Below are 24,171 nucleotides of genomic sequence, written 5' to 3' on the forward strand. Positions count from 1 at the left end.
CATACTCTGAGGAGAGAAAACCAGTCATACAGATCACAATCAGATTCACAATCAAAACAATTACTGTCCTCGTGCTGTCAGTAGGATTTCATGATTTTCATGCATTATTTTAACATACAAAAAAAAGACCTATAATAGACCAATATTTTTTTTCAGCCCTAAATATAAATAAATTGAATCACTAGAATAACTCGATGAGGATGGCATCTGGCAGTTGTATAATGTACTCGTGAATGAGAAAAGTATTATGCCGATAAAGGATGTAAACACATTAATTCACAAGCCTTAATCCTTAATTTATACTCTGACGTGTTCAGTCGCGTACAGAAAATAGACATGTTGTGAGATTGTAGATCAGCTATTTTCGTAACGTGACTCCATTGTACAACAAAGTATAAATTAGGCTTAATTGGCATGGCCCCAAACTCACTCTTCAGTCCCTTTTTAACCCATGCCACAGCCCTCAAGTGTCAAGCCCCCTTCTTTCATCAGTCTGTCCATGAACTTCCCTCCTTGCCTCTGCCTCCATGGTACAGTGAGTGTTTAACGGATGTAGACGTCCCTTCCCCAGTCGTCCTGGTTCTTGTTGCGGCCCATGTTGGCCCCTGTGTCTGCAGCGTCCTGGCAGTAACGCTCCCTCAACTTGGCACGTCCGTGCGGCTGGGCCTGGCTCGACATCGGAGGGTGGTTGAGGTTTTCCTGGTCCGGCTCGGCGCCCTCGTCCTCCCAGGACGCCTGCCGTCCATGATGTTGGGCCAGGTGGAGGCGACTGCCCCCGCCCCCTCGATAAGGCTCTGGCTCTTCATAGGGGTCAGTCTCGATGTCCATACAGGAGTCGCCAGCCTCGGTGTAGGCCGAGTCCCGGCTGCCCTGCGTCTCAGAGTCGAAGGTGTCTTGCCGCGACAGGCCCCGCCCATTGCCGCCTCTTAACTGCCCGCGAGACGAGCGCAGATACATCTGCTGCTGGTGATGCTGGGGCTTTCCACCCAGTTCGCTCTGGTAGTCATGGAGACTGCCACTCCCACCACACTCTGTCAGAGGCCCCTCTCGCTTCTGCTCTCCTTGCACCAGGTATGGCCCCTGCAGCAAGCCATGCCCATGGCACACGTAAAACATGCAGAGACACAAACAGTACAGCAAAGCAGGCAGTGAGTAGTTAGTAGACAAGGTTAGAATGGAGTTAAGGCCCAGTCGTACAAAACAGGGTTAGAATTATCAGTTGGTGCAATATCCCCGTGGTTATCAAACAGTCACACGGGCCGATATTTTCCAGTTAAAAAACCTTGCATTGAAAGCATCAGTATTCATAAATAACATCATTGTATTTACACTATAAAAACACGTAGACGCACAAACAAAACACATACATAATGATAGTGGACACACGTTCATTCCACATTCCACAACATAAAAGGTTTCTTATGTACTATTTAAAAATCATTCACAACTCTGCAAAAACACACCAAGCAGTTATTCACTAAGCATACAAATTCTCATTCCTATCTAGTAAAGGCCACAGTGCCATCTCCTGGTTGATTCATAGCAGAACAATTAGAGATAAATCGATATGTTACCAAATTTACAGCTAATTCGTTCACAGAATGTAACAGATTTTCGACTGAAAACCGTGTTGAAAATCTGTTATGTTTCGCGAGCGACACGACTGTATGATGAAATTTAATTCATTTTAGGCTTCATTCATTCATTTTATTAACTTGAAAGTCCTTACCAAATCCAAATTATGTCATTTGGCTGAGGTGGTTCACAGAACTGAATGGTTAATTATTGAATGTAAAAATTGGCAAGATTCACTTGGAGATCACATCTAAATGATAGCAAAGTATGTTATATTACTGTGAGTATGTTAAAATGAACAATCTGTTAGCCTCCCTCCACCAAGCTAAACCTTTCTGTATCACAAATCTGGCTGCTGAAGATGCAACCACAACAGCATGCCACACAAGGCACACATCCAAGAAGCTGAGATGACTTGCTCCTTGCAGGGGCGGTGCCATGGCAACACAGAGGAGGACAGCAAACTGGAATCTGCTTCCCAGACGATAAGAAAGGGTCGGCGAAAAGAGGCAACGGAACACAAGGGGTGAGGGGTGGTGGGGGCATTATGTAGGGGGGAGGGGCTGGCAGGGGGGGTCGGCACTCCATTTTCATTTGTGATCACAGCGAAATGGAGGGCACTGGCAGAGGTGCCTTCCTGATTGTTTCTGATTGTTTCATCAGTCCAGTGTGATTTGTGTATAAGGCTATTTGCTCAGAGCTGAACTCTCAATGGAGTGGAGGAAGTGCTGCTTGGTTCTAGGTGGACATTGCCAATATAATCTCTGGAAGCATTTGTTGCTCTAAGGTACTTGTTATATCATTTGGCAAGGGGTTGGAGTTTCAGAGTGAGTATGCTGCCCTTGTTCAATTGATGTGTGGGTTTACAGAACAGGCCTTTCATGTTCGTGTGTGAGTGTGTGCATGTGTGTGTGCGTGTGTGCGTGTGTGCGTGTGTGTGCGTGCGTGCGTGTGTGTGCGTGTGCGTGTGCGTGTGTGTGTGTGTGTGTGTGTGTGTGCGTGCGTGCGTGCGTGCGTGTGTGTGTGTTAGTGTGTGTTAGTGTGTGTCAGTGCCTGCATAACATTGAATGTCTTGTTTATGTGCTCCTGGGACCAGTTGAACTTTCCCATATGCTTGCCCCCTTCTCTGTGTGTGTCTTGTGCTTCTATATACAGCAGGTGGTGAATGGCCTCTAAACCTTCAGGAAAAGGTAAAGAGAGGGGGAGCATCTCTGCGTATCTGGAGGAGACCTGGGTTTGGACCGAGGTGGAGCGGCCAGGCCCTTCCCACACCCGGCACGGCTTTTAGAGGGCATGCTCCGCCACCTTCTCCACGTCCAGGCCGTGCCACAGGTCGTCGTTACGGCGCAGGGAGGTGAGCACCTGTACCTGCAGATTGGAGACAGGCTCTGGGGAGGAGGCGAGCGCGGCGGTGGCCATGGTGCGGTTGAGCAAGGGGTTGGGGGGGTTGCTGCTGGGGGGGTGCGTGGCCTTCCAGTAGGCCTCCAGGTAGTCCGCTAGGTGCTCGCACGCGTCCTCTAGCTGGTTCTCATCCAGGATGATGTCAAACAGTTCCTGCACACAGACAGGCAGAAGACGTTAATATCTGTTGGCTTATATTGTAGTGCAGGGGTCCTCAACCTTTTCAGGCGAAGGACCCCTTAGCTGAGAGAGAGAGATGAACCAGGGACCCCCAGATTCCATATAGTTTCATCGTTTGACAGCACAATCATCAGTGTATTTTGGATTGATGTCAATTTGTGTTATCAGATATTTAACCACTTGAACCTCAATTAACAAACTTGACCTTTCACTCTGTTCTTAGTCTGCTCTTTTTCCCCTCTACATTGTGAGCTTGTAGATCTGCTATTTTTGGCTAAAGTTAGGGTTCAAGTGGTTAATATAAAAAAGGAGAAAAAGGGTTTCTATCACACAAAGATTTAAGGACCCCCTGTAGTAACTCTGAGGACCCCCTAGGGGTCCCGGACCCCCTGATGAAGACCCCTGTTGTAGTGGTTGATGAGTATGGTCTTCAAACCTTTTGTGTCCGAGGCACACCAATTGCGCAAGTCAAAATCGTGTCTGTGAATGTAAAGATCTCCTATTTTGCTCACAAAATGCACACACAATAGGGACAGCAGGTTGAAAGTGTTTAGTATCCGCCGTGGGGGAGCGAGGGAGGTGAACTAGAAGAAAACAAGCACTCCCTTGTCAATCTAACTATCTATTTTCAAACTGTTTTCATATATAAGGCGCACCTGACTATAAGGCGCACATAATAGACGCTACCGTTGCGTTATGCATCCAACAGATGGAGCTGTGCTAAAGGGAATGTCAATGTCAATGAATGATCCATATATAAGGCGCACTGGACTATAAGGCGCACTGTAGTTTTTTGAGAAAATTAAAGGCTTTTAAGTGCGCCTTATAGTCCGGAAAATACGGGTATGTGTTTTTTTTTCTTTCAAAAAGTGCCAAAGGGGGCGTCAACATGTGTCTCTTGCAGCCATGTTGCTGGTCAGAGACTACATAATAATGATGCTTTTCTACAGATTGATGGGGAATCACAGGGTTTGTGACGAAGCTTGTAAACAGTGACTCATATTACATACTTTATTGACTTACAATGGTGCAGACTTGCTCAGTTATAACTTAAGTGCTAGGTCATAACAGGTCGCGTCCAGATAGTGGTAGAGGTAGATAAAAGAGTTCGATTTTTCCACTTTCCAGCATGGAGGCAACATCACGGAGGACGGGTTAACAAATAGACATTGGATGTCTTGGATCTCAGCTGTTGTGTTGTATCCTTCTAATAAACGGCGTTCTTGAATCTTGAAACATTGAGATTCATATGTAGCATACCAGGAGTTATAAGAAATAATCGAAAATTACTCTAGTTCTGAATCAGTTCTTGATGATTCAAAATTATGAACACTGTGAGTCATGTGGGCACAGGTAGGCAGGCTGTTTGTTGATGTTATCAATGAGCTAAATCTTATTTATTATTATTTTTATCATAATATACAAAAACATGTTCAAATTGACACACACGCCCTTAAAAGTAGTTGGGAGACAGAACTGGGAGAAGTGATACAGGAAGCGACATGGACTGAAAGTCTTGCAATTGTGCATAGGTGCTCAATAAATAGCAAACACAATTTGATACAATTCAAAACAATTCATTGTCTATATTACTCCAAAGATAGACTGCACAGGATATATCCCGATGTATCTCCCCTTTGCAACAGATGTAAGATGGCACACGGCACACTGGCACATTCTTTCTGGTCATGCCAAAAACTCACTAACTTTTGGAAAAGTGTTTTCGAATTCTTTTCTAAAGCTTTTGAGAAGAACTGGGAAGTCCTCTGGTAGCTATTCTCGGAGTAACACGTGTTTTAAATGGAATAAATATCTCAAGCCATTTCTCTGAGTATGGTTGTCGCAAAACAAATCATTCTCCTGAATTGGAAGCTAATGTACATTCCCTATTTTTGTATGTATGTAACCGTCGCACCATTAATGCTGAAGTCTAAATATTTTGTGATTGTGAACCTACGTGACCATTATGTGAGAGACCTGATATATATGATAGCTATGTATTGGGTGTTTTTTAAAGAAAAAATGAAATAAAAATAAATGTAAAAAAAAAAAAAAAAAAGAATGAGCTAAATCTACAAGCTGAATTACACTCTGGTGTACTACCAAAATGTGACAAAAATACAATATATATTTATAGCACCATAACAATATAACATAGTACAGCAATGTTATATTTGTTCTTTTATAATGTCTACGTTACATCTTTTCTCTGAAAATAGACAATCTACAATGACTCTTGGTTAATGGTGTTTGGTCTACCTATTCTTTTCTTAGATTACTATTTCTATGCATTTGAAATGGCTCTGGATTAAGAGCATCAGCTAAATGCCTAAATTGTAAATCGTACTCCTTCACAGTGACCCTGGTTCTTGACAAAGGTTTCTTTCAAAGACTACAAATGCATACAAATGCAAAACGCCTACGTTTTTAGATTGGAGCTGGACAATTCCTGATGACACTCCTGAAAGGGCTTCTCTAGAAACACAATTTACACATATACACAGCCAGACAGGGTAACGATGCCCTTTTTTCAGTCATTTGTTATTCGAACACATGCAGTGAGTCAGGTAGGCAGGCTGTTTGTAAATGTTGAGCAGCCAACAGCCTGAGCTACAATGAGATTACCCATCTCTAAAAAGAAACCCCCACCAAATCTCCAAGCGTTCGTAGGACTAGTTAATGTTTACAAACACAGACCCCTGTGATCTACCGTCGATCTGCAGTCTAAAGAGCGTCATTATGTGGTCTCTAACCAGCAACATGGCTGCCGCTACCACGCCACGCTCCTTTACTGACGTCAACGTTGCCACTCTTGCCGTTGCCACACTTGGAGTTTAATCTAATGCACACGCAGTATGCCTTGGCACACCGTTTAGGAACCACTTATTTTAGATTCTAAACCAAGACAGTTTTATTGATCAACCAGACGATCTTGATGGGGTATTGAGTTGATCAAAAACAACCATTCACACCATCTGACAAAAGGTGCAGAGAGGCACAGCTCAAATTAACATGGGAATGGCCATGGGTGGCTGCATATCAATGTCTCCAGTGTGTAACCTGTTACACACTGTAAGTACTACTAGGCTACTTTTAAGCCACTGCTAATGAGACAAGATGAGAGAGACAACAGGATTGAGAATGAACACAAGAACGCTTGAATAAAACGCAGTGGCTGATTGATTTATGAATGCACTGAATGTACAGCAACTAGGTAAATGGATCATTATTTTTTACTATAGCCTATGCTTTTTTAATATAGTATCATCAATGTTTGTATGTTACCATTTTTGTTTGTGCTATATATAAATATAAAAGTGTTGGTTCAGTAGTGTGTCTCATAATTCATCCGTGACTGGTCCATAACATTCTATCTATATTTCTAGGTAAAGACAGGTATGTGATGGATGTGTGCAGTCAAGCTAAAGATGAACTGTTTTGCAGTGACAGATGACCACAATGTTTTGCCAGACTTTGTAAAATGGGCCCCTCATGCAAAAATTGGAAAGCAATCATAGTCATATCTGTAGGAGTAGTAGCACAAAGTGTATTTTGAAGAAAATGAAAAATAGGCTGTAGGGGCCACTTACAAATCACTGCCATATATCATGAACGCAACATCCAATCAACCCCAAATTGGAATCCATGTTGAGAGGCCTCTATAGAGTGCACATTTTCACTTCTGTCCATATGGGCCAACACAAAATGTGAAAATAAATTTCCCCACACAGCTTCCTCGGATCCAGCAACATGTGACTTACACAGCCCTGGCTAGGTAACCCAGCCTGGTGGAGATATGCTCTCTGTGAAGAGCATATCACAGGCCCAAGGGTGGCAGGACATACTCACAGGAGGGCACTGAGCCAATTTGTCTGCTGCCACCATCTGCACATTCAGGTGTTTGGCCTGGGACTTCCCTCTGGATTTGATGAGCCTCTGAAGGACCTGCAGTCAAACAACAACACTTGGATTACTTAAACTATTATTATCATCACAGCTCGACCGTAGCATGGTCAGATGAGGCACTCCAGAAACACAAGATGCTTGGAGAGGTTTGGGCGATGCTTTACCTTAGGAGAGGCTATTTTGATATAGACAATGATGGGTGCCAGGGAGGTCTTAGCCAGCTGGGAGGGATGGTTGATGGTGTCTGCGTCCAAGGCAACCAGCTGCAGGGTGCGCGCCAGCTCAAAGATGCGCTCAATCTCACTTTGCACCTCCGCTGAAGACCCAGAGAAGGAGACCATGTCAGTCCAGAATGTCAGTGATCGAAACGGTTAATGTGTTCAACTATTTCCTAGTTGAATAGAGGACATTGGTGTTGGGTCAGTCAAGCTGAAGGCCCTTCCATACCCACACAACGTGCAAAACTGGAATGTTAGCATCACCCTCATGCACGTCAAATTTTGGTTAAAGGTTTCCGAGTGTATGAATTGGAACCAATCACAGTTGAAGTTCCATTTATGCACGGCAAAATGGAACACCCTGGCATTCTCATTCCACTGCCACATTCCGACAGGCAGGCTGAGGTATATGAGTCTCTTGAAGGAAAGGGGCACTTCAGAATGAGATGCCTGTGACACTTGAAGTAACTTAAGAATTCTATTTTGCACCATGTAAAAAAAAAAGAAGACAAAAAAAACAACAACATAAAAACACCCTTATCAAACTGCATTAGTTTTTGTTAGCACTGAAATACACAGGAGTAATTATTCTATTAATCAAACCACTCAAGGCCGCTTTTTGTTTTCATTGTTCCTCAGTAATAGTTTACAAGAGCCTGTTAAGGCTAATTCAGACCACTGCAATTTTTCTTCAGAGCATTCATGCTCCGTCATACAACGGTGTCGTGGCTATTTTTGGCATGCAACGTCATTGTATGACGATGTACAGCTTAATATGATTTGCAGATATTTGGTCTGAACTAGGTGTAATGAGGCATAATTAGAAAGACAACCCCACTTTATCCGTGTGGAAGGAAGGAAATGAAAGGCAACAAGAAGGTTTTCCTGGCTTCCACCGGTCAAACCACAGTGGGTCTTACAATGCGCACTGCCAAGTAGTAACAGATTACAAGGGCAAGCCAATCGGCAAAATGAGCTGCAGTCATTCTGGCAGCCTCCAGAGGGCTGCAAGGAACAAAAATAAACCTGGGGGCAGTTTAGTGAAACTGGGCTTCAATAAAGTGATTAACTTAAACTGCAACCCAGCACAATGTCCATGTACTAATACACTACATACTGTACAACAGTGGTTCTCAAAGTGGATTCCAGGGACTCTATGGGTTCCTTTAGGTGGGTCTAAATTGACCCATACAAGTCTGTAACTCTGACAGTGTACAAATGGAACGGTTCCATTTGTACACTGTCAGAGTTAAGGGGAAGACCTTAAAATGTGAAAGTTTGAGAAACACTGCTGTACAGTACTGTACATATTTCTTGCTAATAAATGTGGACTTAATTCCGGTGGGGCGCTCTTCCCCCTGAAAGAGGTTTATAAAAACAGAAATTCCAAAGCACAATTTACAGACCCCAACCCTTTTTAGATGAGCTCCTACACATACAGTGCAGCGAGAGAAATTCTAGGTCACAGTGTGGGGGTCAGTACAGTGTGCTGAGTATCAGCTTCCCATGGGTGCTCATCCCTGTTCACAGTTTTGCCCCCAGGGACCCTATCGTGTTTCCCCTCCGCCAGAGACAGCAGGCGTCGAGCAGTTAACAGCCATCCCACTTGCCCTCGCGTTGTTGTCTTCCTGTTCTGGTTTTCCCTGTGCATTTCTGTTCGTTAAAGAGTCTACAGGCTGCCATGGAAAAAACTATGAGGAACAGAGAAACTGACAGGCAAGCAGACAGGCATACACATGATGTATGATGAATGCAGTGACAGAAAGGGGAGGGAAGAGGAGAAGATGCTTCATTTGTGTTCCGCATGGACGGAGCGAGCATACGTACCCAGTACGTCTGAGTCAAAAAAGGGTGGAAGAAGCGCATGGTGGCAGAGAAGAGGCGGGGGAGGGAGGAAGGATGGGTGGATGACGGATAGCAAAGACAGGATGAAGGGAGAGAAGAGATCAGACCCATGATAGACAAACAGAGAAGGAATATAAGGGCAGAAATTGGCCCAGTTTTTAACAGGAAACCTCCACTCCTGTCGTACTGGGTTGACTTGGACAGTCAAGTAATGTTGGCTTGGAAAAAATCACATCATTTTCAGTTTTGTAGTGTCGTAGCATGAATGTCCTATTTATATATATATATAACATAAATTCAACCTAGTCTTGAAAGAAGGACAAATTACAACCAATGTGTATTTAAAGTTACGTGTGTTTCAATCATTTCCATTGGCTTTAAAACTGCTCCAATAACTATCTACTTCCAGCAGTTCCTTGCTAAGTAATAAATATCACACTGATTTAAAACATTGATAGCAAAATATAACAATACCAATAGTATAAGGAATGATATTAGAAACATTTTTAACGACCACCAAAATAAAATACCATGTACCACTTGTAACCCACAGGGCATACAAGCTTTCCCGCCCCCCATAATGAATGCAGCTGTCCTAACTGGCCGCGCACGGGGCCACGGACACTGATTTTTTCCCCACTCCAAGTGGAAATAACAGTTTTTCCGCTCGCATTCTCATTGAAACACATTGACCTGACGTCCGCTGTGGCCAGATTTGGCAAGAACAGTCGTGCACAAACAATGAAGTGCATGAGCAACGCTTTTTTTGGTGGGTTTCCAGATTAACGCATCTCTGCACTTCACAATATTATGTTTCTTGGAGAGAGTCACTGTGTGGTGTGGTGTGGTGTGCAGGGACGTGCAGAGAATGTTATTTAAGAGAGGCAGGGCTGACATTTCTAAAGGGGCATTTTGTTGAAATTATTGAAAATAGCAGACCTCCAAGCTCACAAGCTTGGAGGTCGGCTATTTTCGGTGCTTGATTTCTACACAGAGGGCAATTCTTTCAACATAAGACGCTGCACTCAAGTTCAGGGGAGTTTGGACAAGGCAATTATCTTTTATGCCGCCTTCAGGTATGGCATGGAAAGAGGGCATTTGCATTTATTTCACCATAGTAAAAATTGCATTTATGATCTGAAAAGGGCACTAATTACAGACGGATAAAAGGGCAGGGGCTCAAGCCCCCTTTGATGTCTATTTAGCTGGTTTTCCATATGCATGGGCCCACTCCACTCCACCCCACACCACACACTTGTGTCGGGTTTTCCACTACACTCTAGAGTGGGTCCGGGCTGGGTCAAGTGAGGCCAAATCAGTGACGTATACACGCTGCAGATACTGATTGGTCGAGAATCTGTCTTTCAACGCTGAGCTGTGTCTAACCCTTTCAACACAACAACAGATTTTAGTTATAAATATAAAAGAAAAGCCTATTTGTTTTATATATCTGTTTATAAAGAGGTCGATTAGGCAGAACTGTGTTCCCCAGCCCAGCAGTTGAGATTCCACAAAGCACCAAGAACATATTAACCAACACAAACAGTGGACATAGGCTATATCTATCGTCGCGAGTCGCAATAATCAACGGCCAATGTGTCGGCCATCCGCTATTTTATATAGATCTTCTCAGTGAGATGTCTCCTGTTTGTATTTGTAACTCCATGTGTTGAATGGGGAAAAGAATCTACAGTACATGTACTGTAGCTGCGCTAGCACGTATGCTAGCGCAACTAGCCTCTACATTGTAGGTCCGCATCAGTGTGCCGACGGGCCGGTATTCCGACACTAAAACTAACCCTAACTCTACCCCTAACCCTAAACTTAACCTCAATAACCGTGACGAGTAACTAACCTGCCGACACTAGGTGGAACAGCGGCCCGTCGGGATAGTGAGCGGACCCCCTACATTGTAGCTTACTTCTTTGTGTAGTTTGGCCAATAAAGTTATTATTTGACCATGTACATCCCGGCGTTAGTCGTCGCTATAGTTGTAAAGACTCGATTAAGACCTGTGTGAGTGTGTGGCATCTAAAACATTGTCCACCACATCTCTAAAAAATAATTAGCGCAAGTTAGCGTCTCCGTTGTGTTTGTTTACAGAGAAGGATCCTAGATCCATATGTTGAGGAAATGGGCGTTGTTTTCTTTCGGGAGTGGAGGGGAGGAGTGTAGTGTGTGGGGGGGATATTGTACTGTAGTGGAAAACCTATTATGAAAATGCGGTGCGGTGTCGTGTTGTGTAGTGTAGTGTCGGTCTAAAAACTGGTATGGAAAACCGGCTTTTGTGAAAGTGCATGGTGGTGTGGTGTGGTTAGGGTTGCCACCTTTCAGAAATTGAAATAAGGAACACCTCTTCCGGAAACGCGGTGCGTGCGTTCCGTGCGCGTGGCACAGTCGCCGGCCGGCGAAAAAATGCAGTCCCAAACCCATGAAATGCATAGAATAGTTATAACTATAACACACAACATGGTATAACCTATATTGTTTTGCAGTTTGAAGTGGCCAATTGTTTCTAAAATATGAATAAGTTAATTTTGTATGAAATAAAGCAATGTATGAATGATTTGAACCTGGCTCTTGTATTGGGTCACTTGGTGGTCAGTAAAGAGAAGGTAGTCAAGAAACCATTAAGTCATATACTTAAAGTTTAAAGTGCTTTATTAGCAACGAAGCAACGAAGATTTTTTACTTTAGGCTGAATAGGCTTCACTAGCCTGAACCTGAGCATAGCCTAGTTTAAAGTGCTTTATTAGCAATGAACATTGAACATTTTTACTTTAGGCTGAATAGGCTTCACTAGCCTAAACCTGAGCATAGCCTATTTTATGAACATTGAACATTTTTACTTTAGGCTGAATAGGCTTCACTAGCCTAAACCTGAGCATAGCCTATTTTACAAAGTGTCTACTGTCTACAATCTACTGTCTTGACACTCGAACCAAAATTGTTCTATAGATCATAATCTACAAATTGGAAGTGAAAAATAAACTTTAACACAAATTTAAAATGAAAACCAAAAATTACATGTACACGGAACCCCACTATAGGCAGAGCGTAGAGCGCACCACAGCCTCAGCGACTGCGAGCCGCCTCATAGGCGGTCCTTCGTGCCTCTCCCTCCTTTTGCTGTCTTTTCCTGTGTTTTATTTCATTCATTATTGTTAAATTCTGTGTTGAGGTTTGTGTGACAGACCTTTATGGGGCATTTGGTTTAATACGGAACAAACCGTGTTCCGTATTGGTTCAATACGGAACGCATCTTTTAATTGTCCAATACGGAACGATTCCGTATTATACGGAACGGGTGGCAACCCTAGGTGTGGTGTGGTGTGGTGTTGTTCTTGACATAGCTGGGTCTTGTCTTACCCAGGCTGGACCGGGTACTGGAGCGCTCAATGATGGTGTGTTTGCTGGGGTTGTTGAGGACGGATCGTTTGGCCAGGGAGATGTCAGCAGTGACCCGTGTGATGGATATCCTGAAACAAACACAAACCAACAAGAATTGTCACAAAGCCAATAGAAGCAGATACCTGGTGATGGTGTCAACAGTATCTATAACATAACATAGTAAGTATCTTGTCTAGAACACTCACCTGCCCTCAAACTTGTGTTTTAGGAAGTCAAAGAGCGCCTTCTGCATCATGTCTGTCACCTTGAAGGCACAAATGCACATTAGATAATCTACCATGGCCTGCCTGGACCAGGTGAAATAAGACGTCAAATAAGGGCAGTGGATATTCAGCCGTCAGACGACAGTGGTAGAAGAAACACTATTAAGCTGCCAGGTTCTCTGAATGTCCAGAACCAATAATCATGTATTTGTGTTCTTCCTATATGTCTTGTTTATGTCTATGTTTTTTGTATTTGTGATTTTAGATACCTCCTTTGATCAACAACAGTTGTTTTTAACCCCTTAAGACCTAATTTATATTTACAAATATGTGAAATAGTGAAACTATACAGTAGGACATTTGTAGATCTTTACAATTGTAGAAAATCTTCACCTATAATGACATGTTTTGACATGACCCTGCCAGCTCTACCTGCGTGATTTCCCCCGACCAATCAAATATGGCGTGGCTCAGACAGCTGAACATCCACAACCTACAATCGTTCCCTGTCTGTAGTCTGTCTTGAGATTGGTCTTACCTCGTAGCCCTTGAGAGAAGGCCCTACTAGAATGATGGGTCTCATGGACGGAACCACATCATAGGGGGGGACATGCTCCATCTGTGTCAGGGAGGACAGCACAGAGAATGGGTGAGGCACGTTGCTGTACAGTTTCTAAACATAATACCCCCGCTACACAAACATAAAGCTCATGCAACCATGATATATGATATACCGGTACAGTCACAGAAATACACTCACGCATACTACACAAGCTCAACACGAAAGCCCCTCTCTCTACACTTGTTGCTCTCTGTGAAACTAACAGACACACACGTTGTACAGGGTGTTTATATTAAGCACAGGAATAAATTCCTCACTGAAAGTGCTCATTTAAATTTCTTAGTCTGCAGTCCAACATAATTAAACTATCCATAATTAAATGAGATGCCACAGCAGGAGAGTAAATGATGGCTCTTGCGGCTATGGCTCTGGTCCAATATTACATTTCCTTTCAAGCCTATTTCTTCCTCTTGTGTGTAAACATTTGGGGGTTAATTGTGAATTACTACTACTATACTAGCACAGGAAGAACATCTATTAAGTACTGTCGTTTTTGCTTTCAAAACATACATATTCATGTTTTGCTTACAGTATTTATCCATACCAAAAATGTATTAATTATAGAATTCTTGAAACAAACACAATGTCTGCTTTAAAGTCTCGACTACCGCATTACATTCACAGTGAAAACTGGAGATATCTGCAGCCGGCATAGAGCTTATGCAAAACACCCACACACAACCAATCCATACCCCAGCACATAAACTTTAGGTGTGTATGAATAGTACGCGATGAATCATAAGGACATGGTTCATCTATAAGCACCCCATACACGTCCTCATTTGGAAACAGTACATTGTAGTGACGAGAGGGTGATAACGGCAACATATGTTTTTCTCTTGACAACCGGGGGAATTAACGCTTTTTTTTTTGCACCTCTATATTCCAAGCACACTGCCCTCCACTCTATTCTGTGCTATTTTTCAATACACTGAAAGCAGCAGATAGAGCTGGAGAGCCCTGCTCCACCACAGTACATTTTACATTACATAAAGCTGTGCAATGGGAGCTCACTTCATCCCATTTGTATTCACAGAATCTAAAAATACAGGTTTTAAAAACTTTCACCATAATGACTTGTCTCTGAAGGGGGAAATGCTGGAGGCACTGTGCATAAGAGCCAGAGCGCTCACGGATTCGGAATTATCCGGCTGCACAATTTAATATGATCACCAGGACCCGGAGGTTCGCGGCACACTCTAAACCTAGTCAATTAGCATACATTTTTAATACATTTGAGCATTAATACATGTTGGCATTCATTTTGCCACTCTTAAACTGATACTTGGGATGCTGCAGTGTTATGTGTCTAAGTGTGATATGAATTGTGCTGAAAGGCAGAAAAAGAGTCAATGGTATGCCACTGTCACTCAAATCAGCCGTAGAAAATGGAAATGAAATGAATGTCGGGGTGCATTAGTGTTAGCGGAATAAGCTATGCATATTAGGGGGTGTGATTGGTCTACACCTGCATACTGGTAACTGTGTCATAAGTATTTTTGGAAAACGAGAAAGCAACAGTAAGTAAAAGTATTGCCATGATTTACACAAGTAATTACAGATTTTCTTGTTCCTATTTAATGTCAACTAGAAAACAAATCTATCTTATAATTACTTGGAAGAAAACAAAGCTATAACATATAGTTCTGGCACAGTTGAATGTATTATTAGTCCTATTTCAAAAATAGAAAAAAATAGTCAATATAAAAATTCATAATACAGAGTGTATAAATCTGCTATCTTCGTTATTTTCTCTCTTTTTCATTCACATTTCTGAACTTTTAAAACATAAAAAAATTAAAATAAAAAATCCCAAAATATGAACAGCAAGGTTAAAGTGGTTTAGGAGAGCTGGACAATTAGGGACCACAGGGCAGTATCCTGGAGATGAGCATTTTGGAACCCTTGAATCCTAACCTCTTTAGCGTAACATGGTTTGACACGAGCTGAGGAGAACAAACAACAGAGCAACACAAAGCAAGAGGACACAGGATGCCAAGTTGAAAGGTTAGAGGTTAGTCTCGTTAGAGAGAACACTCACCGATTTCTGTTTCTGTTTAGCTGGACCACCTACATATCGTTCCACACACACAAACCCCACCAGAGAAAGAGCAAGACACATGAAAAAACAGACACAAAAAAGCAAAACACACACACCAAGCACATGTTGTTATTTACAGGCTAGTTACTTGGATTAAGGGGGGGGGATTGGGAGAGGAGCTGTTTATTGGCTAAAACAGAGATCATTATAGAGATATTGACGACAACTACTGTAGTTCCAGTGGAAGAGAAATAAAAAATGTTAGACTAAAATAGCAGTGGTTTCAAGAGCATACACGTTAGCGCAACGCCTCTCCCAGTTGACGTGCACAGAAACAAACATCCAAACGTAACTCTATGGTTACCACGGTAACCATAGCCTGAGGGTCCAATCAGTGTTAGATTCAGAAGCCGGCAGCAGCAATGGGTCAGTCGTGAGCAGTTAGTCAGAGACAAAGTGGGGGAGCAGACTGTTGAGTTCATGAGACCTGGGTGGGCACACCTGGGGGGACCACTAGAGGATGCAGGGCAAAGGGGGGGCCTAGCGTTACCTTCTTAAAGAAGGGCAGTCGGTGGGCGTTGGCCTGTGGGGACGTTACGCTGCCCGACGTGCCCTTGGGGGAGCGAGGGTCACCCTGGGGCTCAGGGGGCTCCTCGGCATCCAGGTCGAGGGGGTCAACGTCAAAGTTCACTGTGGACATGTCCACGTGAGCTGAGGGAAAGGGCAGGGTGGCACGTGGAGAGAGGAATAGCAGGGAGAACAGAGGTAGAGAAGAGAGAGAGAAAGAAAAGGAGGAGGAAGCAGGAAAGTGAACAAGGATGACGAGTAAAACAAAACGAAAGTCGGGAAATTAAAAAGAGGAGAGAGACTGTGTGAGATGTTTCAAAAAGATACAAGAATGAATAGAAAGAGAGATGGTACTGCATGGAGAGAAAAGGTCACAGGCTGAGGATCTAAAATAAAAACAGAGCATGATTTAAACAGGAAATAACAGTGACCAGAGATAGAAGAAATGCAGTGCAGCGTTAGATGAAGCCAGGAGTGAATACACTGTCTGCAGGAACAACAGAGTGACACATTGAATCTGAGGCACAGAAAATGTGACATAGAAAGAAGGGAAAGGAGAAGAAGAAGTAGAAGAAGAAGAAGATGATGATGATCAAGTGCTGAGGAGAAGGGCTGTGGCTGGGGTGGGAGTACTAAAGGTAGTTTGTGGGGTAAAGACTGGCATGGGGGGTAAAGCGTGTGGACATCACGGTCCCAGGATAAGTCCCACCAGCCCCGCGTGACTTTGGTAAATTATAATGTATAGAAATGAATTCACTGGCAGGCCACTGTTATATCACTGTGTAAAAAAAAATAACACCATTCCGCAGGTGTTTATGCATTAAGATCGATATAATGCATCATCTGATTTGTATTCTTGTTCAGTTCAGTGCCTCCATTGTTTAACTACTTAAACACTCAAAACTATTTTGAAAATAGCAAATCTAGATGTGCTAGCTAAAACTTAGCTAATCATTTTGAGGTTTTTAGAATTTGATTTGTAAACCTTTGCCAATAACGACATGCCACAATAGTGATGATATAGTGTTTAAGTGGTAACGTGGTGATTTATCAACTAAATAAATTAAAACATCAATCGGGCTTGATGAATTGTTTGCAGTTCCCTCCGTCCTATCTCTGTGTGAGCAGCGGCACTGTGTCTCAGTGCTGCACACACACAGTTTATCAGGTTTAATGATTGGAGTCCAGTCCCGGCTCTATTTCAGTCCGGGCCTCTTGGGTAATGACAGACCTTGAGACCTCTCTCACTTCCACAGTACACACCCGCAAAGACGTGCCGTGATTCATCATCATGCCTGACTAACTATCCAATTACAATCTACATCTAGATCAGCCATACTGGCCCGTGTCATCTCTCTCTGTCACACACATACAGTATACACAATCCCACGCACGTACGCACGCACACACGCACGCACAGTACAGTACAGTACAGTACAGTGAAAAAGGGTGACCCTTAACCTCACCTGTGCCAGGTGGGGTGGGCCTGCGGGTTCCTGTGGCAACATCCAGACTGGAGCTTCCTCCAGATTTACTGTGGCAAAATACAGAGAAAAGGTTAGATGACAGGATATTATAATTAATGTCCTTAATGTGTTCGTTTGCCTTCTCACCGCACACCAGTAGTGCACAAATATAAATCATGGGTTGAGGCATTAAATATGCTACCTTTACGTTGCATGTGTCATACCATTTATTAAACTTTGATTAAAACTGCGACTTTGCCCCCGATTTTGACCAGTAGTAAACAAAACCTGCACCTCTGTACAATGGTTGATTGCTATCCCATCGCCTGGAAACTGTTTGGGGGCACTACTGATGTGGTGGTGAAGGAGTGTACGCCTGTGTCTAACTATTAATTTAGCGAAAGTCTGTCCGTCCGGCGTCCACCGTCTGACCGCCTGTCTGCATTCTGATGATGATGTAACGCTGGGCCTATTCCCAAAGTTACATCATCAATCATATTAGCCAATCAAATTAATTTATTGCATTTACTGTACTGAACTCTATATTGTACTGTCTGTCCACCGCTCTCCCCGCTGCCCGCTGCTTCGTTCTGAACCAGGAAATGACCGTACATGAAAATGTCTTTTATTATTAAATCTGCGTATAAAAAAATTATATTATCGCTCAAATATCTTAGGTATAGCAACATTGTTCATGTCAAGTAGTTTGTTTATGCTCATTTATTTAAATAAAATAATTCGCTTTGCTCATTTATCGATCTGGGTCTCGGAGCCTGTCTGGCGATGTCATCATGAAACCCCCGCTGCCCACAGCACTTCTCAAGCCCGCCTCTCTCAGGCGAGCTCGCTAGTCAGGGAGAAAGGGAGACATACACACATAGCACGGCTACCACAGAGTGTTTCTAAACAACGATTCATTATTTCATATTTATTTATCCTAATAGCAAGAGCTCTGGCTGATAGTATTGATTTATTTGATGTATTAATTTGTATATCGTATAATGTACAGTATACGTCCCCGCCCTTTGTGACTCCAGTCCATTCCAACTTCAACCAGCTACCAGGCACAGACCTCCTAGACCTAGAGAGAGGTACGGGGAACCCGCAACCAGCGTTGAAATCGCTATAGTTTTTGCCCCGTCTATTATAATCAATGTTGAACAACTACGTGATCTATTATTTATTGACTTAAGTGAATAGCGTCAGCAAGGCATCTGACAACGAGGACAGAGGCTCACATCCCGTGAGAAAGAGATGCATTCTGACGGCGAGACTCAATGCTCAACCCGGCGGAGCGGCACTACTGACAGCCAGAGCGATAAATCATCATAGCAATTTTGATCGTTACCATGAATAAGCATAAACAGTGGCTGGGGTGGCAGTGGCTCAGGGGTAGAGAAACCGTCATTAGAACACAGAGGATTCCCGAAGGATTCGCAGTTCGATTCCGGGCTCCCCAGACTTAATGTAAAAGAGTCCTTGAGCAAGATTCTGAACCCCTAGTTGCTCCCGGTGAGTTGGTTGGTGCCTTGCATGGTTTCCTCCGCCATCGTTGTATGAATGTGTATGTAAATGGATGAATGTAATGCACAATCTATGTAAAAAGCCTTGGATAAAGGCGGTATACAAATTTAACAAACTAGTTCACATGAACGATGTTGATGTAGCTAAGATATCTGAACGGGGCGATGTATTTTATATGCCCAGATTTGACAAATAAAATATATTGATGTTGAGGCCACTCCCTCATTTTCTTGGTCAGTGCGAGAGGTGACCGTTTGTCGAAAAAATTAAAAGTGGCCTACTGTATCAAAATGTAAAAATTTGGGGCATGACATCACACTGCCATTTTTTAATAGTTAAAGCAAAAAATAATTAAAACGTTCCAGGTCTTGGGTTAATACTGTAGTTTTCCATTGTATTACCTGGAGCTGAGTCGGTTCTGTCTCATCCTCTGCTCTTGCAGTAGACGGGTGTTCTCCAGTTTGACGGGGCTGGGGATGAAGCCAACCTCACAGCCTTCCTTCACCAGACGGCCAATCCACCAGTCGTTATTGTATTTCTGCATACAGATGCACAGACACATACAGATAAGCATTAATAACCTAGCACCACGGTCACTACCACCGCCTTTTCCAATTGACACACATCGCTAATGCTTTACGCCGAAAAATCACCAGTGTTAATATAACTCAGAGAGTGGACAGATGGAATCAAATCGATTTGGTTCCATCTGTACAATTTCTGAGTTACATTAACACCAGCGTTGCATTGCTGATTCAATGTTTGGGGGTATGCGATTTTCATGACTGCACACGCACGCCGCTTAACACTGTAAACACCATTACAGGAGTTAACAGGACAGACAATCGTCCTTTGTTAAATCACCCTATTGTGTCACAACGCAACCAGAATATATATTTGAACAAACGATTTTGATCATGTTCACGGCAATGATCCGTTCAAATGATACATTTGAACACACACAAAATGGCATTTTATCAAAAAATGTATCCAGATGATCAAGCCTACTTACTGTAAAATCCTGAGTGTTAATGAGATTGTACAACTGGAATCAAATGGACCCTTTAGGATATGTAACTCTGAGAGTGTACAAATCAAACCAAATCAACCTTTATGGATCTCAGAGTTCACTCAGGATTTTGCATAAGCTTTATTTATGGTTCAGAACATAATGGAGGGTCCTCACCTCTTTGATGTGCAAGAAGTCTTTGGCTTCAAAGGAAATGGCCATGCCCTGAACAGGTACGTCATCATTGGGGCCAGAGTTGTAGCCCACATTTGTCCGTACAGCGAATGCCACAGGTTTTGTCTGGAGTGATGAAAAAAATACATGTTAGCATGCAGAAAGAAGCTTCCAAAAAGTTCTGATTAAAATGCAGACGCAGCGCTGGACAATAAGTTGTGTTGTGAAAAATAACCCAACCCATTATATATACTCCCGCTATAATCAGGGTTTGATTTATAATGAAACAGAAGCGGGGGGGGGGGGGGGTTCTGGCAATGCTTTTCAATGGGAATGGATCGTTTCTTTTCGTGGAAATCGGAAACGGCAACAAACCGCTCCGTTCCCTTTGAAAGGCATTGGCAGAATCCACCTCATAGGCAGAATCAAAGTTAAGTGTGACGCCACATATACTTCTTCGTAGGAAGAAATAGCAAATAGCAAAAATAGCTGATCTACTTAACTAACCCCTAACTAACTAACCCCTCCCCCTCCCCTCCCCCCAAATAACAGCCACTGTGTGAAAATGGTGAAACTCCTGATCTCTGACCTTGGCTTTCTCCAGCGTGGCCAGGGCCTGTCTGTCAGCCTCCTTCCTCAGGGCCTCCGGGTCCTCCTCCAGGGACACATCCGAATCTGACGGCCGACTGGTGTAGGAGTCTGCAGAGCCCTGAACAACACACACATACACACACACACACACACACACACACACACACACACACACACACACACACACACACACACACACACTCACAGTTATGACATTTTACATGACGATTAATTGTCACTCAAATAATTGCGATTAACGTTTTAATTGTGTTTTTTTTGTCGTTGACAATTACATTTCTGTTAGGCTTTAAGCTTTGAAGTTGCACATGGCAGATATGACACATAACTTAAATATACAAAGGCATTTCTGACATTTCTGACAACTTTAAAAAAAAAAGCATTGATAGTGGAAATAGCTGATCTACAAGCTCAAAAGGTGTCGCACAACGCATCGCATTGTGAGCTTGTAGATCGGCTATTTCCACTATTTTTCTATAGTTCAAATTTTTCAACATGGAAACGATTATACAAAATAATTGCAATTATATCAAATAATTGCGATTAGACGATTAGGTAATAACTGTGAAAGGCCTACACACACGACACGTACATATGCAAATAGAGTAAGCCGGAGTGAAGCTTTACTCTTGTTGACATAGCCTTCAGCAAAGGAACATAGATTATGGTGTACTCTGACAACCATATCACAAGGGGGTATAGCTCAGTGGTAGAGCATTTGACTGCAGATCAAGAGGTCCCCGGTTCAAATCCGGGTGCCCCCTCTATTATGTAAAAAAGAAATGCACACACATAGGGGAGCGGACACATGAACATTTGGGAAATATTTGACTGGTTATGGTATGACACCTCTTTACACGTACGTACGTATGTGTGTGAGTATGGTTATGGAATAAGCTACAGGATAATGATGGACTTTAGATTTGTGTTTTTATGGTTTGATAAGGTAAGGGATTTGAGGTGGTTTTCAGTGTTTTGTATTTTGTAGTTCATGTGATGTGATGTGATGCGTACTATGTAATATATTGGTGGCTATGTCATTTATTGGAGTATTTCATTTAATTTTATGTTACAGGACCACATTGGAAACAAGTATTTTAGTGTGCACTTTTGTGTGTATATCCTGGGTTTAAGTTACAGTATACTGTGTTTACTCGTATTTACCAAAATCAACCTCACTCCCCAGCTGTGAGGGGCTGTAAAAACAGCAAGCAGACCAACTGAAATCACACTTCTCTTCTGACACACATGAAAAGCGCAGCATGTCAGTTAGTCAGGATGTGTGTGTGTGTGTGTGTGTGTGTGTGTGTGTGTGTGTGTGTGTGTGTGTGAGTGTGTGTGTGTGTGTGTGTGTGTGTGTGTGTGTGTGTGTGTGTGTGTGTGTGTGTGTGCGCGCTCGTGACTGACTGTGTGATAATCACTCCATGCTTGGAGCCTGAATCGATTATGTGTTTCTCTGCTGTGTTTAGGAGAGGATTGCAACCCAGAATTTACATGTCCTGTACTACTACCAGTAAGACACCTAAGGGCGACCTCGCCCCCCTAAAGGGCGAGGTCGTGTCATGTCTTGGCCATCTGGCCAGTGATGTATATCGGACCAGTTACCCATATATGGAGACCCCTGGTACCCATATGGAGATATGCTGCTGTGAGACCCCAAACATGCTTACTCAGTTATTCGTTATGTGAAGTCCTATGACGTCTATGACGTCTGACATCATACATACATACATACAATCCCATACATGCCCATACATGGAGATCCCTGTCTGTAGAACCAGCCACACAGATATGAGCTGTCTTGGCCATCTGTCTTGGCCATACGGTATATGAATTAGTGTCTTATGTGGCCGTTGTGGCTGATGTGGCCTCCATATATGGGCATTCCCATATGTAGTCCTGTTAGATATTGGCTTAATATTGATGACATCAGGGATCTCCATAATATATGGGCATAAAAGGGATTCTGATAGTGTGGTTCCCCTGACATCACAGGTGATGATCCTAACGATATAGTTGTCGGCTATCGTTGTCTTTATCGGTGTTGGGTGGATGCTGCCGATCCACTTCAATTGAAAACCCACTTTTTTAAATCGTTATCGTCATAGTTATCGCTGCCGGTGGGAATGGGCCTTAAGGAAGACATGATGTGCCTCCTCAAGAAAAATATGAACATCAATATGAACATAATCGCATCATTGTAAACCAATATTTCTTTGTTGGACTACAAGCAACAACAACAAAATCAAATGAAAAGGGACTCGAACAGCTTGTTGTGTGCAAGCTGGCTCACAAACAGGCAATCTCCTATTGATGACCACTGGAGTAACCCGAGATGGATGGGGAGGGTACGCATATGTGTTCATTTAAACACTTAAACCCTATATACTTTACTTTGTTGCTCGTCAAATAGCAAAAATAGCTAATCTACAATTTGTGTCAAATGTTCATCTATATGCAGAACATTTAAATGTTTTCCAACAAATGTTTGCCTATTTTCACAGAACTATTTCAGCCTAATATTCGCCTATGACATAACCAGAATGGGGATGCAAGGGTTCATGTAGTTAACAATTACAAATGGGTAAATGAACACTAGAGCAACAAGAGCAAGGCCCCAAGTGATTCAGAAAGGCATGAGGTGCTACTGTAGGTGTGTTTTTGTCATGTTGTGTTTACAGCTCTGTGACATAGGGATGTCAAGTGACACAGAGGAATAACAAATAAAAAAAATAAAAAAACAGACAACAGAGAGACGCTGTACTGGTTCATAATATTAGCAGAGTTATAAATTTGTCATGAAGCGGTTACGTGTTTCCAAAGCTTCTGTCAGTCATGCTGCGTAACCTGATGCTCTCTCTTGGCTGACCCTAAACCGCCCATACCACACAATAAAACCCTAGTCTCCTGAGAGCCCTGAAGTGCTTCATAGGATGGCAGAGAGTCATGAATAAAGATGACATATAGTTTTTCTCCCAAGTAAATTGATTTTAGTTAATGTCAGGCGCTATCAGCAGGGTTTTAGGCATGGATAAACTAGAGCTAAGCTTGCTATCAGCAGGGTTTTAGGCATGGATAGACTAGAGCTAAGCTTAGGTGATGCTATTACCCTATGGTAAACTTTAAGCATGGGTTTGGTGTGGCCTACAGTAGTTAATATTGAGATAATTTGAGATAATATTGTATACTAGTATTTAGTTAAGTCTAAGCATGTTAAGGTGTGGTTAAGGTTAGGCTTGTGGATCTGAGGGGCACAATCAGATAAATAAGAAGAAAACAAAAAGAACAACCACCCTATCTTCCAAAAATAAATATCGCATGATGACCTGTTGTACAGTGCAGCACTGTGAGTCAGCGAGGCTGTGTGAAGTGTTTGAGCTTCACTTTATATAACAATCCCACTTCTCATCTTTTCTCGTC

The 24,171-nt window shown here is 42.8% G+C and overlaps 1 protein-coding gene across 1 annotated transcript in view; it reads right to left on the bottom strand.

Moving 5' to 3' along the window:
• Window positions 1–543: 543 nt before the first annotated feature.
• The window catches only part of cacnb1 (calcium channel, voltage-dependent, beta 1 subunit), a gene marked incomplete at both ends in the record, with an annotated part of 47,881 nt that continues 24,253 nt past the window's right edge, over window positions 544–24,171 (bottom strand). Inside the window, 12 exons of the mRNA XM_080723891.1 lie at window positions 544–1,080; window positions 2,944–3,129; window positions 7,006–7,101; window positions 7,227–7,378; window positions 12,495–12,604; window positions 12,722–12,780; window positions 13,278–13,358; window positions 15,953–16,113; window positions 17,436–17,503; window positions 19,361–19,497; window positions 20,146–20,268; window positions 20,732–20,851. Coding sequence (XP_080580017.1) covers window positions 544–1,080; window positions 2,944–3,129; window positions 7,006–7,101; window positions 7,227–7,378; window positions 12,495–12,604; window positions 12,722–12,780; window positions 13,278–13,358; window positions 15,953–16,113; window positions 17,436–17,503; window positions 19,361–19,497; window positions 20,146–20,268; window positions 20,732–20,851 — 1,830 coding nt within the window. The remainder of the gene's footprint in view (window positions 1,081–2,943; window positions 3,130–7,005; window positions 7,102–7,226; window positions 7,379–12,494; window positions 12,605–12,721; window positions 12,781–13,277; window positions 13,359–15,952; window positions 16,114–17,435; window positions 17,504–19,360; window positions 19,498–20,145; window positions 20,269–20,731; window positions 20,852–24,171) is intronic.

This window comes from Nannobrachium achirus (assembly GCF_963921795.1).
Source record: "Nannobrachium achirus genome assembly, chromosome: 4".
NCBI lineage: Eukaryota > Metazoa > Chordata > Actinopteri > Myctophiformes > Myctophidae > Nannobrachium > Nannobrachium achirus.